General features: G+C 44.6%; 1 protein-coding gene across 4 annotated transcripts in view; it reads left to right on the top strand.

The window, feature by feature from the left end:
* Positions 1 to 16,246: 16,246 nt before the first annotated feature.
* Positions 16,247 to 19,172, top strand: part of DPP9 (dipeptidyl peptidase 9) — a 32,739-nt gene continuing 29,813 nt past the window's right edge. For 2 of the 4 annotated variants that reach the window (XM_089535693.1, XM_089535694.1), the window contains exons 1-2: positions 16,251 to 16,490; positions 17,830 to 17,919. In XM_089535693.1, the coding sequence (XP_089391819.1) occupies positions 17,864 to 17,919 (56 nt within the window). In that variant the 5' untranslated portion in view covers positions 16,251 to 16,490; positions 17,830 to 17,863. Of the gene's footprint in view, positions 16,491 to 17,829; positions 17,920 to 19,172 lie in introns of all 4 variants that reach the window. The other 2 variants (XM_089535698.1, XM_089535695.1) reach the window with 2 other exon arrangements.

The raw sequence follows: 19,172 nt of genomic DNA, 5'->3' as shown, positions 1-19,172 counted from the left end.
AATAAGATTGTTAGTGTGAGGGCAGGGAACTGTTTGTCCTTGTTCTTCTTCTTGTAAATCACCATGTACAGTGATAATACAATATAAATAGATAACAACAACAACAACCATAGCAGCAGCAATTGTTTTCCAAAAGAACAAAACAGAAGCCTAGCTTGCCAGCCTTTCCCCCTAAAAGGCAAGTCTATGTGGGACATGCTCAATTAGAGATAGGGAATCTTTGGCACTCCAAGTGCTCTAGTCTGCAATTCCAACTGTTCCCACCCAATCTGGCCGGTGATAAGAAATGAGGGGAATGGTAATCTAGAATATCTGGAGGATTCATGCCTTAAATCAAGCTAGGAATTGTCATGGCATGTACAAGATTAGCCTCATCTAGCTTTACAACTCTGAACAAGCAATTGAAAGATAAAAGTTTAACTGAGTTACTTACTTTGTAAATCGTCTTGTAGACGTCATGAATCGCCATAGGTAAGACACCAGGACAATCTCGTGTGCCCAACATTGTGTGGGCTTTGCCTGAAGCTGCTTGACCATAAGCAAAAATTGTGCCTAAAAAGGAAACACAATGGTTAACTCACACTGATGCTCACACAGAATGCACATTTTCACGTTAACTGATGTTTAAAGAATTTTAAGTGGGCGTTGTACTATTTTTAGCAGCTTTTATCATTTTAAAATTGATGTTTTAAATAGTTTTCAAATATTGTTTCAAATTCCATTTTAACATCTTTGTTAAAATGGAATTTGGAGTGTTTAAACTTCTTGTTATGTACCTTCATGCAGTCTGAGTTATGGCGACTCTCTCCTAAGGTTTTCTTGGCAAGGCCAGTGGGTTGCCATGGCTGACTGTGCATTTGAACCCTAGTTTCTTAGAGTCCTAATCTAATGCTGAAACCACTACATCATGCTGTTTTAACTAACTGTATTTTAATGTTAACCTGCCTTGAATCCCAGGTTTGGGGAAAAAATCTAAAGTGAGCCGCCACCACCACCACCACCACCATCATCATCCCATTATATCCCTGAAGAGCAGACTGTATAATTGGAGCATCCACACCCTGGTAGACTTTGGGGGTACTATCTTCAGAATGAAAGACATGATCTTAAAGAAAAAAATGATGATGATGATGATGATTAACCTTTATTTATAAAGCGCTGTAAATTTACACAGCGCTGTACATACAATCTTTTTAATTAGACGGTTCCCTGCCATCAGGCTTACAATCTAAAGATTGTAATTAAAGATTGTTTAGTTCAAATTATTGAGTTCTCTTCCCTAGATTCATCATTATCATGCTGCTGTTTGTAAACTAGACTGGATTGTTGATGTATGCCTTGAAGTTTTTTCTGACTTATGGGCCTGTTACAGACAGGCCAAAATAAAGCTGCTTCGAGTCACTTTGGAGGTATAGTATTTCAATGATGCATGAGTCCTAAGAGTCCAAAAGCCACACCAAAGCTGCACTCCAGTCCTTAGGACTGGAGCGTGGCTTTGATGCAGCTTTTGGACTCTTAGGACGCATGCATCATTGAAATACCATACCTCCAAAGTGACTCGAAGCAGCTTTATTTTGGCCTGTCTGTAACACGCCATGGTGACCCTAAGGCAGTGGTCCTCAACCTTCCTAATGCCACGACCCTTTAATACATTCCTTCATGTTGTGGTGACCCCCAACCATAAAATTATTTTTATCTCGGTTCCTAACATCCTTAGAAATATGTGTTTTCCGACGGTCTTAGGAGAACCCCGTGAAAAGGTCCGTTCGACCCTCAAAGGGGTTGCGATCCACAGGTTGAGAACCGCTGCCCTAAGGTGAACCGATAATGGTGTTTTCTGGGACTGAGAGTGTGTGACTCGCCCAAGGTAACCCAGTGGGTTTCCATGACCAAGCAAGGAATTGAACCCTGGCCAATACAACTACACCACTGAAACAACTACACCACTCTGCAAAATGACTTTCTTTGATTTTATAACATGAGTTTTTTTCGGGGTAGGTGGCCATGTTCGAGAAGAGTTTATTCCTCACGTTTCGCCAGCATCTGCGGCTTTGGCACCCAGGGACAACCTGGATCTCAAGGGAGGTTATTTGACCAGTATTTTATTGCCCCTTGTCCCTGGTCTCCACATAGCCAAGAGCGGGAATGGCCTTTGTTTGCCTCTTGAGATACATCCATAACAGCTGCTGGACTACAATAGAAACAATGGCCTGTTACAGACTGCCAAAATAAAGCTGCTTCGGGTCTCTTTGGAGGCATGCTATTTAAATGATGCATGGGTCCTAAGAGTCTGGAAGCTGCACCAAAGCTGCACTCCAGTGCTTAGGAATGGAGTGTGGCTTTGGCACAACCTCCGGACTCATCATTTAAATAGCATGCCTCCAAAGAGACCCAAAGCAGCTTTATTTTGGCAGTCTGTAACAGACCCATGTCTGGTACAAAATGGAGGCCTATGACTCCACCGTTGCCACTTTTCCCCTCCTGTATGATTCCTAATATGTTTTACCTGATGAAGAAGCCAATGGAACCTAGAAATCTTGCACGATGTATCTTTTTGCATTTTGGTTGGTTGGCCAATAAAGGTATCGCTCCTTTTCTTGTATGTTGCTACATTGCCAACATGGTGCCCTTGAACATGTTTCCTTAATTCCAGTTAGCTATGAAATATTGATCAGCTATAAGTTGTTCCAGTGGATAAGAACTTACCAAAGGTGAAAGACTTGTCCCCATCTATTTGTGACACAGTACAATCTTCGCTTTTCCATGCCCTCTGGACTTCGTCTCCAAGGTCTTCTTTTTCTCTTAAGAAACAAAACAGAATTTCCTGGTTATCAGAGCATTTCTGGAAACATCTATTGTGCTAAAAACATCTTAAATCTCAATATATTCACTGATATGGTATCTTTCATTGTTAATTTTTTGGAAATGCCCAAGATGGATCGTACCCCAGGCTATGGCTATGCATAAATATATTGTAGAGTACACCTCAGTGGAAAACATTTAATGCAATCCATTGGAATGAAGTGCTGTGAAGGAGGATAGCCCAATCTGTTTTGATGCCGGAAGCTAGGGGCAAAACAGCAATATCTTCCCATGTAAAGAGAACAAATAAGCTGGCAGCTAAATTTTACTTTAGTGGCGGCTGCCTCTATTTTAGATACCTTATTCTATGCAATTTATCCCATTTCCAGACAGTGTAGAAAGCAGATAGGAAGAAAATTAATTCATTGGAGATGTGGTGCTAGGGAAGAAGGCAGAAGGTGCAATTGTGTATGATCAAAAGGATGAAAAAAAGGGGCTCCTTGATCCTATGAAGCCCTGGAAGGCCAGATGGTTAAAATGAGGCTGTTGTACTTTGGCCACAGCATGAGAAGGCAGGACTCATTGGAAGAAACAATCATGCCAGGAAAAGTGGGCTACAAAGAGGCCACACGCTGGATGGACGGACTCCATTAAGGAGGCCATGGGCTTGAGCTTGCAAGACCTGAGCGGAGCTTTAGAGGATAGAAGAGTCTTGGAGATGTCACATCCATAGCGTCACCATGAGTCGGGGGGGGGGGGCAGACTTGATGGTGGTTAACAACAGCAAACAATAACATCCAAAGTCCAGAAAACAGTTTGGTTGGCCAATAAAGGTGTCACTGTTTTGTGGATTTTGAGCATTATAGTATTTTGCTACATGGCCAATGAAGCTACTCTTGGATATGTTTTCTATGTTGAGGCTGTGGTACTTCTGAGGAAGCAGGCTCTTTCAGATAATAATAATAATAATAATAATAATAATAATAATAACAATAATAATAGAATTAAGGGACATGCAGATTTTGGAGAACCGCTGAAACTAAATGCATCTAATTTATAATGTGTGTATATGTGTGTGTGTGTGTCTGCGTGTCTGTCTGCATCTCTGTGTGTGTCTGTCTGAGTCTGCGTGTGTGTATATATGTGTGTGTATATATGTTTGTGTGTATGTATATGTGTGTGTGTGTATATATATGTGTGTGTGTATATGTGTGTGTATGTGTGTCTGTATGTATATGTGTGTGTGTGTCTGCATCTGCGTCTGCATGTGTGTATATATGTGTGTGTATATATGTTTGTGTGTATGTATATGTGTGTGTGTATATATATATGTGTGTGTGTATATATATGTGTGTGTGTGTATATATATGTGTGTGTGTGTATGTGTGTGTCTCTGTGTGTATGTATGTATGTGTGTGTATATGTGTGTTTGTGTGTGTGAGAGAGAGAGGGAGAGGCCAGGCTCCCTCCGTCCACTTACTCTTCCTTCTCAACTCCTCCAAAGTTCTTCTTTGCCTCCTCCTTCCTCTTGAGGAGGAGGAGGAAGGGAAGGGAAGAGCTTGCCTCTGACTCTGAGGAAGGATGGGAGTGCGCACACACACAAGACAGAGCCAGGGAGAGGGACCCAGCCATGGAGGCAGGCAAGCGTTGCCTCTGCTCTGCGTAGCCCCCTTCCCTTCTCTTCCCTGAAGACCCGCAGAGGAGCGCTGGGTCAGCTGGGGCTGGACCCGGGACATGTAATACCATTTATAAAAACCGGGCGGGGACAGTTCTACACCCCCAAAAAGCATGACAGTCCCGGGTACAAGCGGGATATAGCAACCCTACTGGCTGGGGCAAGTCACACTCTCTCAGCCTCAGAGGACGGCCATGGCACACAGACCTCTGAAGAAACATGCAATAACTTGCCTTGAATTACTATTTGGAAGTGTGTGTGTGGATGGGAGGCAGCCTGGAGTAGTGGTTTCAACAGGGTTTGAATCCTGGTTGTTAGGCCATGGAAACCCATTGGGTGACTCTGGGGCAAGTCACACTCTCTCAGCCTCAGGGGAAGGCAATGGCCAAACCCCTCTGAGCCTCAAGGGAAGGCAATGGCAAAACCCCTCTGAAGAAACCTATAAGTCACACTCTCTCAGCCTCAGGGGAAGGCAATGGCAAAACCCCTCTGAGCCTCAGGGGAAAGCAATGGCAAAACCCCTCTGAGCCTCAGGGGAAGGCAATGGCAAAACCCCTCTGAGCCTCAGGGGAAGGCAATGGCAAAACCCTTCTGAACAAACCTATAAGTCACACTCTCTCAGCCTCAGGGGAAGGCAATGGCAAAACCCCTCTGAGCCTCAGGGGAAGGCAATGGCAAAACCCTTCTGAACAAACCTATAAGTCACACTCTCTCAGCCTCAGGGGAAGGCAATGGCCAAGCCCTAAGAAACCTATAAGTCACACTCTCTCAGCCTCAGGGGAAGGCAATGGCCAAGCCCTAAGAAACCTATAAGTCACACTCTCTCAGCCTCAGGGGAAGGCAATGGCCAAGCCCTAAGAAACCTATAAGTCACACTCTCTCAGCCTCAGGGGAAGGCAATGGCCAAGCCCTAAGAAACCTATAAGTCACACTCTCTCAGCCTCAGGGGAAGGCAATGGCCAAGCCCTAAGAAACCTATAAGTCACACTCTCTCAGCCTCAGGGGAAGGCAATGGCCAAGCCCTCTCTGAAGAAACCTATAAGTCACACTCTCTCAGCCTCAGGGGAAGGCAATGGCCAAGCCCTAAGAAACCTATAAGTCACACTCTCTCAGCCTCAGGGGAAGGCAATGGCCAAGCCCTCTCTGAAGAAACCTATAAGTCACACTCTCTCAGCCCCAGGGGATGGTCATGGCAAACCCACCTTGCTAAGAAAACCCCAGGATAGGCTCGCCATGAGCGGGAAAAGGGCTGGAAGACCCCCGCCCACCAGCCCCAGCCCATTCCCAACCAGGCCCCTCCGACCCACCTGGCAAGGAGCAGGCAGACCCTGACGCCTCCTTCCCCAGCCATCACCTCTCCCTTGTCTCTCTCTCTCTCTCTCTTCTGCTCATTGCTCAAAGGCCCGGGTTTATATTCCCACCAAGGCCGCCTCTGATTGGTCCCGTCACGCAGTGTTACCAATTTTTTAATGAAACAGTTTTTTAAAATGATATTATTATTTGTTATAATAAAATATCATTATTACTTTTTTTAGTGGTTTATAGAATTTAATTTTATTTAATGTTATTTTGGCCTGTTACAGACTGCCCAAATAAAGCTGCTTCAAGTAAAAAGTAAAGACTTACAAACAGAATATCAAAGGGAATAATTGTTAGGACTTGACCTATTTTGGAAGAAGACTATGGTCTGTTACAGACTGCCAAAATAAAGCTGCTTCGGGTCTCTTTGGAGGTATGCTGTTTAAATGATGCATGCACCCTAAGAATCCAGAAGCTGCACCAAAGCTGCACTCCAGTGCTTAGGAATGGAGTGCGGCTTTGGTGCAACCTCCGGACTCTTAGGACCCAGGCATCATTTAAATAGCATACCTCCAAAGAGACCCGAAGCAGCTTTATTTTGGCAGTCTGTAACAGGCCTATGAACTGATAAGAGTAGAAAAATGTCTGGAGGACATTATTGGTTGAGGGCTGGAGAAAATTGGGTTGAATAAGGAACAGCCAGAGCTCATTCTAGGCCAGGGGTAGGCAACCTGCGGCCTGTGGGCCGGATGCGGCCCGGCGAGGCCTTGGGACCGGCCCCAGCCCAGTCCTGCCGCCGACTGCCGCCGGGGCCTTTGGGAGGCAATTGTCTATAGAAGCCTCAGAAACATGCATTTATATTCACATTTTTTTAAAAATCAGCAAATTTTTTCGCGTGTCCTCCATTTTTTTTAAAAAAAAGTGTCTTCCATTTGAAAATTTTGTCCTACATTTGTCCTGGTTTATTTATATATTTATTTATTTTTAAAAATTGTTTACTTATTTATTTTTTGGCTTCGGCCCCCCCAGTTGTCTGAGGGACAGCAACCCGGCCCCCGGCTCAAAAAGATTGCCTACCCCTTGTTCTGGGCAATATACTGCTGCAAACAGGTGGAAAGACTCTGAAATAGATGATAAGACAAGTTAAGGAAAGAGAGGCAACAAGGAGGAAAGAAACAGCTGTGACAACAGGTAAGAAGATTAACCCCAGGAATCAACTTCAAGAAACACTTAAGGATATACACCTTTGGGAAAGTCAACATCATTAAAAGTTATCATATCGGACCCTTGCCTAGGTATGCATTATATGTAAAGTATTCTGTATGATTAATAATATTAGAGACTGCAGTATTGGAATGCTGTAGTATTGGAATATTAGAAATTGAAGCGTCGTAAGTTGAATAAGGATACTATATAAAGAGAGAAGAAGATAGAAAGTGTTTGGTTAGATGGTAAGTGAATGGAAACTAGGAGTATGACGGCGAGAAGAGGATCATTGGGACAAGCTGATATTAGTGCTATGATCCTGCAAGAACTAAGGGCATTTAAGAAAAATGGAGGACCTTAAATGTCCTACACTTTGGGCTGAGTTTTGTCCTGCAGTTGTCATACAGTTCGGTCTCGAATTTGTCCTACGTTTTGTCCCTGGAAATAGTGGACAAGTATAGGGGACGTACTAAAACAAAGGACAGGACTTGCCCAGAGGGAAAGCATACTTGCCCATAGAGATTCATTGGAGATTGCCTGTCCATAGGGAATGATGGAGATTGCTTGCCCATAGAGATTCATTGGAGATTGCTTGCCCATAGAGATTCATTGGAGATTGCTTGCCCATAGGAAATAATGGAGACTGCTTGTCCATAGAGATTCATTGGAGATTGCTTGCCCATAGAGATTCATTGGAGATTGCTTGCCCATAGGAAATAATGGAGATTGCTTGCCCATAGAGAATCATTGGAGATTGCTTGCCCATAGAGAGTCATTGGAGATTGCTTGCCCATAGGAAATAATGGAGACTGCTTGCCCATAGAGAATCATTGGAGATTGCTTGCCCATAGAGATTCATTGGAGATTGCTTGCCCATAGGGAATGATGGAGATTGCTTGCCCATAGAGAATCATTGGAGATTGCTTGCCCATAGAGAGTCATTGGAGATTGCTTGCCCATAGAGATTCATTGGAGATTGCTTGCCCATAGAGATTCATTGGAGATTGTTTGCCCATAGAGGTTCATTGGAGATTGCTTGCCCATAGGGAATGATGGAGATTGCTTGCCCATAGAGATTCATTGGAGATTGCTTGCCCATAGAGATTCATTGGAGATTGCTTGCCCATAGAGATTCATTGGAGATTGCTTGCCCATAGAGATTCATTGGAGATTGTTTGCCCATAGAGGTTCATTGGAGATTGCTTGCCCATAGGGAATGATGGAGATTGCTTGCCCATAGAGATTCATTGGAGATTGCTTGCCCATAGAGATTCATTGGAGATTGCTTGCCCATAGAGATTCATTGGAGATTGTTTGCCCATAGAGGTTCATTGGAGATTGCTTGCCCATAGGGAATGATGGAGATTGCTTGCCCATAGAGATTCATTGGAGATTGCTTGCCCATAGAGATTCATTGGAGATTGTTTGCCCATAGAGGTTCATTGGAGATTGCTTGCCCATAGGGAATGATGGAGATTGCTTGCCCATAGAGATTCATTGGAGATTGCTTGCCCATAGGGAATGATGGAGATTGCTTGCCCATAGAGATTCATTGGAGATTGCTTGCCCATAGAGATTCATTGGAGATTGCTTGCCCATAGAGATTCATTGGAGATTGCTTGCCCATAGAGATTCATTGGAGATTGTTTGCCCATAGAGGTTCATTGGAGATTCCTTGCCCATAGAGATTCATTGGAGATTGCTTGCCCATAGAGATTCATTGGAGATTGCTTGTCCATAGGGAATGATGGAGATTGCTTGCCCATAGAGATTCATTGGAGATTGCTTGCCCATAGAGATTCATTGGAGATTGCTTGCCCATAGAGATTCATTAGAGATTGTTTGCCCATAGAGATTCATTGGAGATTGCTTGCCCATAGAGATTCATTGGAGATTGCTTGCCCATAGAGATTCATTAGAGATTGTTTGCCCATAGAGATTCATTGGAGATTGCTTGCCCATAGAGATTCATTGGAGATTGCTTGCCCATAGAGATTCATTGGAGATTGCTTGCCCATAGAGATTCATTGGAGATTGCTTGCCCATAGAGATTCATTGGAGATTGCTTGCCCATAGGGAATGATGGAGATTGCTTGCGCATAGAGATTCATTGGAGATTGCTTGCCCATAGAGATTCATTGGAGATTGCTTGCCCATAGGAAATAATGGAGACTGCTTGTCCATAGAGATTCATTGGAGATTGCTTGCCCATAGAGATTCATTGGAGATTGCTTGCCCATAGAGATTCATTGGAGATTGCTTGCCCATAGAGATTCATTGGAGATTGCTTGCCCATAGAGATTCATTGGAGATTGCTTGCCCATAGCGAATGATGGAGATTGCTTGCCCATAGGTATTCATTGGAGATTGCTTGCCCATAGGGAATGATGGAGATTGCTTGCCCATAGAGAATCATTGGAGATTGCTTGCCCATAGAGAATCATTGGAGATTGCTTGCCCATAGAGATTCATTGGAGATTGCTTGCCCATAGAGATTCATTGGAGATTGTTTGCCCATAGAGGTTCATTGGAGATTCCTTGCCCATAGAGAATCATTGGAGATTGCTTGCCCATAGAGATTCATTGGAGATTGCTTGCCCATAGAGAATCATTGGAGATTGCTTGCCCATAGAGAATCATTGGAGATTGCTTGCCCATAGAGATTCATTGGAGATTGCTTGCCCATAGAGAATCATTGGAGATTGCTTGCCCATAGAGATTCATTGGAGATTGCTTGCCCATAGAGATTCATTGGAGATTGCTTGCCCATAGAGATTCATTGGAGATTGCTTGCCCATAGAGATTCATTGGAGATTGCTTGCCCATAGAGATTCATTGGAGATTGCTTGCCCATAGCGAATGATGGAGATTGCTTGCCCATAGAGAATCATTGGAGATTGCTTGCCCATAGGGAATGATGGAGATTGCTTGCGCATAGAGATTCATTGGAGATTGCTTGCCCATAGGAAATAATGGAGATTGCTTGCCCATAGCAAATAATGGAGACTGCTTGTCCATAGAGATTCATTGGAGATTGCTTGCCCATAGAGATTCATTGGAGATTGCTTGCCCATAGAGATTCATTGGAGATTGCTTGCCCATAGAGAATCATTGGAGATTGCTTGCCCATAGGAAATAATGGAGATTGCTTGCCCATAGAGATTCATTGGAGATTGCTTGCCCATAGAGAATCATTGGAGATTGCTTGCCCATAGAGATTCATTGGAGATTGCTTGCCCATAGAGAATCATTGGAGATTGCTTGCCCATAGAGATTCATTGGAGATTGCTTGCCCATAGAGAATCATTGGAGATTGCTTGCCCATAGAGATTCATTGGAGATTGCTTGCCCATAGAGATTCATTGGAGATTGCTTGCCCATAGGGAATGATGGAGATTGCTTGCCCATAGGTATTCATTGGAGATTGCTTGCCCATAGGGAATGATGGAGATTGCTTGCCCATAGAGAATCATTGGAGATTGCTTGCCCATAGAGAATCATTGGAGATTGCTTGCCCATAGAGATTCATTGGAGATTGCTTGCCCATAGAGAATCATTGGAGATTGCTTGCCCATAGAGATTCATTAGAGATTGTTTGCCCATAGAGATTCATTGGAGATTGCTTGCCCATAGAGATTCATTGGAGATTGCTTGCCCATAGAGATTCATTGGAGATTGCTTGCCCATAGAGAATCATTGGAGATTGCTTGCCCATAGAGATTCATTGGAGATTGCTTGCCCATAGAGAATCATTGGAGATTGCTTGCCCATAGAGATTCATTGGAGATTGCTTGCCCATAGAGATTCATTGGAGATTGCTTGCCCATAGAGATTCATTGGAGATTGCTTGCCCATAGAGAATCATTGGAGATTGCTTGCCCATAGGGAATGATGGAGATTGCTTGCCCATAGAGAATCATTGGAGATTGCTTGCCCATAGAGAATCATTGGAGATTGCTTGCCCATAGAGATTCATTGGAGATTGCTTGCCCATAGAGAATCATTGGAGATTGCTTGCCCATAGAGATTCATTAGAGATTGTTTGCCCATAGAGATTCATTGGAGATTGCTTGCCCATAGAGATTCATTGGAGATTGCTTGCCCATAGAGATTCATTGGAGATTGCTTGCCCATAGAGAATCATTGGAGATTGCTTGCCCATAGAGATTCATTGGAGATTGCTTGCCCATAGAGATTCATTAGAGATTGTTTGCCCATAGAGATTCATTGGAGATTGCTTGCCCATAGAGATTCATTGGAGATTGCTTGCCCATAGAGATTCATTGGAGATTGCTTGCCCATAGAGATTCATTGGAGATTGCTTGCCCATAGAGATTCATTGGAGATTGCTTGCCCATAGGGAATGATGGAGATTGCTTGCGCATAGAGATTCATTGGAGATTGCTTGCCCATAGAGATTCATTGGAGATTGCTTGCCCATAGGAAATAATGGAGACTGCTTGTCCATAGAGATTCATTGGAGATTGCTTGCCCATAGAGATTCATTGGAGATTGCTTGCCCATAGAGAATCATTGGAGATTGCTTGCCCATAGAGATTCATTGGAGATTGCTTGCCCATAGAGATTCATTGGAGATTGCTTGCCCATAGAGATTCATTGGAGATTGCTTGCCCATAGAGAATCATTGGAGATTGCTTGCCCATAGGGAATGATGGAGATTGCTTGCCCATAGAGAATCATTGGAGATTGCTTGCCCATAGAGAATCATTGGAGATTGCTTGCCCATAGAGATTCATTGGAGATTGCTTGCCCATAGAGAATCATTGGAGATTGCTTGCCCATAGAGATTCATTAGAGATTGTTTGCCCATAGAGATTCATTGGAGATTGCTTGCCCATAGAGATTCATTGGAGATTGCTTGCCCATAGAGATTCATTGGAGATTGCTTGCCCATAGAGAATCATTGGAGATTGCTTGCCCATAGAGATTCATTGGAGATTGCTTGCCCATAGAGATTCATTAGAGATTGTTTGCCCATAGAGATTCATTGGAGATTGCTTGCCCATAGAGATTCATTGGAGATTGCTTGCCCATAGAGATTCATTGGAGATTGCTTGCCCATAGAGAATCATTGGAGATTGCTTGCCCATAGAGATTCATTAGAGATTGTTTGCCCATAGAGATTCATTGGAGATTGCTTGCCCATAGAGATTCATTGGAGATTGCTTGCCCATAGAGATTCATTGGAGATTGCTTGCCCATAGAGAATCATTGGAGATTGCTTGCCCATAGAGATTCATTGGAGATTGCTTGCCCATAGAGAATCATTGGAGATTGCTTGCCCATAGAGATTCATTGGAGATTGCTTGCCCATAGAGATTCATTGGAGATTGCTTGCCCATAGGGAATGATGGAGATTGCTTGCCCATAGGTATTCATTGGAGATTGCTTGCCCATAGGGAATGATGGAGATTGCTTGCCCATAGAGAATCATTGGAGATTGCTTGCCCATAGAGAATCATTGGAGATTGCTTGCCCATAGAGATTCATTGGAGATTGCTTGCCCATAGAGAATCATTGGAGATTGCTTGCCCATAGAGATTCATTAGAGATTGTTTGCCCATAGAGATTCATTGGAGATTGCTTGCCCATAGAGATTCATTGGAGATTGCTTGCCCATAGAGATTCATTGGAGATTGCTTGCCCATAGAGATTCATTGGAGATTGCTTGCCCATAGAGATTCATTGGAGATTGCTTGCCCATAGAGAATCATTGGAGATTGCTTGCCCATAGAGATTCATTGGAGATTGCTTGCCCATAGAGATTCATTGGAGATTGCTTGCCCATAGGGAATGATGGAGATTGCTTGCCCATAGAGAATCATTGGAGATTGCTTGCCCATAGAGAATCATTGGAGATTGCTTGCCCATAGAGAATCATTGGAGATTGCTTGCCCATAGAGATTCATTGGAGATTGCTTGCCCATAGGGAATGATGGAGATTGCTTGCCCATAGAGAATCATTGGAGATTGCTTGCCCATAGAGAATCATTGGAGATTGCTTGCCCATAGAGATTCATTGGAGATTGCTTGCCCATAGAGAATCATTGGAGATTGCTTGCCCATAGAGATTCATTAGAGATTGTTTGCCCATAGAGATTCATTGGAGATTGCTTGCCCATAGAGATTCATTGGAGATTGCTTGCCCATAGAGATTCATTGGAGATTGCTTGCCCATAGAGATTCATTGGAGATTGCTTGCCCATAGAGAATCATTGGAGATTGCTTGCCCATAGAGATTCATTAGAGATTGTTTGCCCATAGCGGTTCATTGGAGATTGCTTGCCCATAGAGATTCATTGGAGATTGCTTGCCCATAGAGATTCATTGGAGATTGCTTGCCCATAGGGAATGATGGAGATTGCTTGCGCATAGAGATTCATTGGAGATTGCTTGCCCATAGAGATTCATTGGAGATTGCTTGCCCATAGAGATTCATTGGAGATTGCTTGCCCATAGAGATTCATTGGAGATTGCTTGCCCATAGAGATTCATTGGAGATTGCTTGCCCATAGAGATTCATTGGAGATTGCTTGCCCATAGAGATTCATTGGAGATTGCTTGCCCATAGAGATTCATTGGAGATTGCTTCCCCATAGAGATTCATTGGAGATTGCTTGCCCATAGGGAATGATGGAGATTGCTTGCGCATAGAGATTCATTGGAGATTGCTTGCCCATAGGAAATAATGGAGATTGCTTGCCCATAGCAAATAATGGAGACTGCTTGTCCATAGAGATTCATTGGAGATTGCTTGCCCATAGAGATTCATTGGAGATTGCTTGCCCATAGGGAATGATGGAGATTGCTTGCGCATAGAGATTCATTGGAGATTGCTTGCCCATAGGAAATAATGGAGACTGCTTGTCCATAGAGATTCATTGGAGATTGCTTGCCCATAGAGATTCATTGGAGATTGCTTGCCCATAGAGAATCATTGGAGATTGCTTGCCCATAGAGATTCATTGGAGATTGCTTGCCCATAGAGAATCATTGGAGATTGCTTGCCCATAGAGATTCATTGGAGATTGCTTGCCCATAGAGAATCATTGGAGATTGCTTGCCCATAGAGATTCATTGGAGATTGCTTGCCCATAGAGATTCATTGGAGATTGCTTGCCCATAGAGATTCATTGGAGATTGCTTGCCCATAGAGAATCATTGGAGATTGCTTGCCCATAGAGATTCATTAGAGATTGTTTGCCCATAGCGGTTCATTGGAGATTGCTTGCCCATAGAGAATCATTGGAGATTGCTTGCCCATAGAGATTCATTGGAGATTGCTTGCCCATAGAGATTCATTGGAGATTGCTTGCCCATAGAGAATCATTGGAGATTGCTTGCCCATAGAGATTCATTGGAGATTGCTTGCCCATAGAGAATCATTGGAGATTGCTTGCCCATAGAGATTCATTGGAGATTGCTTGCCCATAGAGAATCATTGGAGATTGCTTGCCCATAGGGAATGATGGAGATTGCTTGCGCATAGAGATTCATTGGAGATTGCTTGCCCATAGGAAATAATGGAGATTGCTTGCCCATAGCAAATAATGGAGACTGCTTGTCCATAGAGATTCATTGGAGATTGCTTGCCCATAGAGATTCATTGGAGATTGCTTGCCCATAGAGATTCATTGGAGATTGCTTGCCCATAGAGAATCATTGGAGATTGCTTGCCCATAGGAAATAATGGAGATTGCTTGCCCATAGAGATTCATTGGAGATTGCTTGCCCATAGAGAATCATTGGAGATTGCTTGCCCATAGAGATTCATTGGAGATTGCTTGCCCATAGAGAATCATTGGAGATTGCTTGCCCATAGAGATTCATTGGAGATTGCTTGCCCATAGAGATTCATTGGAGATTGCTTGCCCATAGGGAATGATGGAGATTGCTTGCCCATAGGTATTCATTGGAGATTGCTTGCCCATAGGGAATGATGGAGATTGCTTGCCCATAGAGAATCATTGGAGATTGCTTGCCCATAGAGAATCATTGGAGATTGCTTGCCCATAGAGATTCATTGGAGATTGCTTGCCCATAGAGAATCATTGGAGATTGCTTGCCCATAGGAAATAATGGAGATTGCTTGCCCATAGAGATTCATTGGAGATTGCTTGCCCATAGAGAATCATTGGAGATTGCTTGCCCATAGAGAATCATTGGAGATTGCTTGCCCATAGAGAATCATTGGAGATTGCTTGCCCATAGAGATTCATTGGAGATTGCTTGCCCATAGAGATTCATTGGAGATTGCTTGCCCATAGAGATTCATTGGAGATTGCTTGCCCATAGAGAATCATTGGAGATTGCTTGCCCATAGAGAATCATTGGAGATTGCTTGCCCATAGAGATTCATTGGAGATTGCTTGCCCATAGGGAAACATAGGGTTTACTTGCCCTTAGGGAAACATAGTATTTATTGTATTTGCCCTTAGGGAAACATAAACCCTATGTTTCTCTATGGGCAAGCAATCTCCATTATTCCTTAAGAGCAAGCAATTCCCTATGTTTCCCTAAGGGCAAGTAAGTACTATGTTTCCCTAAGGGCAACTAAGTACTATGTTTCCCTAAGGGCAAGTAAGTACTATGTTTCTCTATGGGCAAGCAATCTCCAATGATTCTCTATGGGCAAGCAATCTCCATTATTCCCTATGGGCAAGCAATCTCCAATGATTCTCTATGGGCAAGCAATCTCCATTATTCCCTATGGGCAAGCAATCTCCAATGATTCTCTATGGGCAAGTCCTGTCCTTTGTGACTGCCAGAATACAGGGAGGGCCTTTTTGCCAGAGGAAACTGCCTGTCATTTCTTAACACTGGAATAGGGGCAAAGAAGAGGTGCCGTGTCCCAGGGTGACCCTCTTCCTTCCATGCAGATCTGTGCTCATGGATGAAGGAGGTGCCAGCAGCTTCCTCCAGTGATTTCTTCCCTAGACAGACGGACCACTATTGTGTTGCTAATTATTGATCGCAGTCGCAAATAAAAATAATAAAATATCATTTTAAAAAACTGTTCCATAAAATTTTTTAAAATTAATATTTAAATAATAAATAATATTCAAATGCTGAGGTAAAAAGGCTTTCCCGCCTTTTTTTAAGCCACTCTCGCGAGAAGAACAACAAGCCCTACTTATCGCGAGAGTTCGAGGCCTGTGGCGCCTCAGTCTCGCGACAAAGGGGAAGGCAACGTGGGCGTGGCCGCCCGGCCTGTTTCAAGTCCCGCCCACCACAACTCATACACAGAGTCACACTCGCCCTGCACTTCCGGTTCCGGTTCAAAGAGCGCGGTGGGAGGCTCGGGAGAGGCCGGCGGTTTCCCTTTCCTCCCCCCTTCCCTTTTCCCTTCCCGTTTCCGGGAGTTCCCTCAGCCTCCAGGACGGGAAATGGAGCGGGAGTGAAGCCTCCTCCGCTCCCGCCGCCGACCCCTTCCCTTTCCCCCCTTTCCCCGCACTCGGAGCGGGACTAGAGGCCCACAAGCCACGGAGTGAGTCACTGGACCCTCGGGGGCGGGGCTAAGCGGATCTAACCACGCCCATCTGGGAGAATCTTTCTCTGTCTCTGAGGGGGGTCCCTGACTGTTTATTCTGAGGGGAAGGGGCGGGGAGGGGTCCTGTGGCCACGCCCTTTCAGCGCATGCGCGCGCCCTGCATCCCAACCACGCCCCTCCCTTGGAGCACCTCTAAAGCCACGCCCCCAAGTCCCTGGTTGGGTTCTTCAGATTTGGCCACACCTATATGCAAAAATGCTCCATTTGGCCACGCCCATGCTGCCTTGGCCACGCCCACCTTGCACCAGCCACGTGTTTCTTTTCTCTTTAAAAGGCTTTATTTTACTTCAGTCTATATTGTATCCCATCTTAAGCCTCCCAGGAGGATAGGAGATACTACTACTACTACTACTACTATTATTATTATTATTAGATATGGAGGAGTGGGAGGAGCCTTTTTGCCCCACCCCTTTGTTTCCCAGCCTTATTTGGAAGAGTGGGAGGAGCCTCTTTTCCCCACCCTCTTTTCCCAGCTACTATAATGGTTGGGAAACAAGGGGCGGGGCAAAAGGAGGCTCCCCACTCCTCCATATCTAAACAATAATAATAATATGATAGATGGGAAACAAGGGGTGGGGCAAAAAGAGGCTCCTCCCACACCATATCAATAATATGGCTGGGAAACAAGGGGCGGGGCAAAAAGAGGCACCTCCCACTCCTCCATATCTAATAACAGCAATAATATGGCTGGGAAACAAGGGGCGGGGCAAAAAGAGGCACCTCCCACTCCTCCATATCTAATAACAGCAATAATATGGCTGGGAAACAAGGGGCGGGGCAAAAAGAGGCACCTCCCACTCCTCCATATCTAATAACAGCAATAATATGGCTGGGAAACAAGGGGCGGGGCAAAAAGAGGCACCTCCCACTCCTCCATATCTAATAACAGCAATAATATGGCTGGGAAACAAGGGGCGGGGCAAAAAGAGGCACCTCCCACTCCTCCATATCTAACCCACTGTGTCTTCTAGGGCGAGTCGCACACTCTCAGCTTCAGAAAACCCCATGATAGTTTCACCTCAGAGTCGCCATAAGCTGGGAATGACTTGAAGGCACACAGCAACAATAATAGTTTACACACACACATGCACACACACATATATATTGTTGCTGTGTGCCTTCTGATTATGACAACCCTGAGGTGAAACCTTTTCTGAAGCTGAGTGAGTGTGTATGTATATGTGTATATAGTACGTACATATAGAGTAGTACATTGCATAAAACTACCTCCAGGCTATATGTATGTAATACATATTTATTGTTCTTCCTCTTCTAGTTTCTTACCCTGTCCAAGGCTTGCTTAGCAGTTGATGCGGAAAATAAAGAGGGTTCGGCTGGAAAACGAAAGCCCAGGAAGTCGGAGAAGGTAACTTTCCTGACCTGTTTGGGAGGCCATTGGAGGAGTGGAAGGCGTATTAGTTCAGAGGGAACAATTGAAAAGCTACTGGGTAAAAGTCATGGAGGCTGTTAAATACTGTGTTTGCCGTGCCCTGGAGGGTTGAGGTTGGGGCCGAGGAAGCATGATGCTCTTTTCTCAAATCATGCCACTCCATAAATAACTGGGCAAACAGAATCTCTATTTAGGCTGGAGTTCGATGTGTGACTCTTAGTTCTGTCATTTGTCTTCGTTGCATAGCTAAGTAGCATCTTGCAGCCCAAACCCATCATGACTTACCAGGCAACTGCTGCTGCGAGTCATGAAGGTTTGTTCTCCTCTTGGTTGGGATGCGGCAGGCTCACATTTCCAACCCCCCCTCCTGCCTGCAGTCTCCATTGCGACAGTCAGAAGCCGGATCCCTGGCTCTCTTGTGTATAAACTGTTGTTGTTATTGTCAACTGCCCTTGAGTCGGCCTCAGCTCATGGCAACCCTGTGGATGAGACATCTCCTAGCCCCCTATCCTCCCCTGTTCTGCTCAAGCCCTGTAGATTCAGACCCATGACGTCCCTAATAGAGTGTATCCATCTGGTGTGCAGTCTTCCTCTCTTTCTACTGCCCTTCACCATTCCTAGCATTGTTGTCTTGTCTGGTAAGCCATGCCTTCTCATGATGTGGCCAAAGTATGACAGCCTCAGTTTAATCGTCTTGGCTTCCAGGGAGAGTTCAGGCTGTTCAGGGACCCACTTGTTTGTCCTTTTCGCTGTCCGCGGTATCCATGGTTGAGTGCAAATGTGAAGCTGCCCTTCCCAAATACCAGTCTAAGGGGCTGTGACTTGCCCAACGGCCAAGCGGGGAATCGAACCCGGATCCCCAGAGTCATATTTCAATACTCAAAACACTATACCAAACCAGCTTTCTAGGTTTGCCCATAGCTCTGGGCAAATCATGTGACATTAATTGTCCTACAAGCACAGAAAAATGCACACTCCCAGCCTACAATCTTGGGCCAGTCCCAAGATGGTACCTCTGTCCAGAAAAACAGAGCTATCATCAGAGGATGGCCCTTGGGGTCTCTTCCAACTGTATCATCTTTTACAGCCAGATCGGGGCTGTGGCAACCCCATCTGGCCTTTCCAGGGCACGAAAAGGAGTCGCAAAAAGCGATTCCTTTTTGCACCCTGGAAAGGGTGCCATAATCATGGCGTCACAGCTTTACAGCGTTCCTTTGGTACCATGTCAT

The sequence above is a fragment of the Sceloporus occidentalis genome, unplaced genomic scaffold (assembly GCF_023333645.1).
Source record: "Sceloporus occidentalis isolate IW3139 unplaced genomic scaffold, rSceOcc1.0.p SCAF_8, whole genome shotgun sequence".
NCBI classification, from domain to species: Eukaryota; Metazoa; Chordata; class Lepidosauria; order Squamata; family Phrynosomatidae; genus Sceloporus; species Sceloporus occidentalis.
Note: the sequence above shows the minus strand (reverse complement) of the source record. Positions and strands in the feature narration are given on the sequence as shown.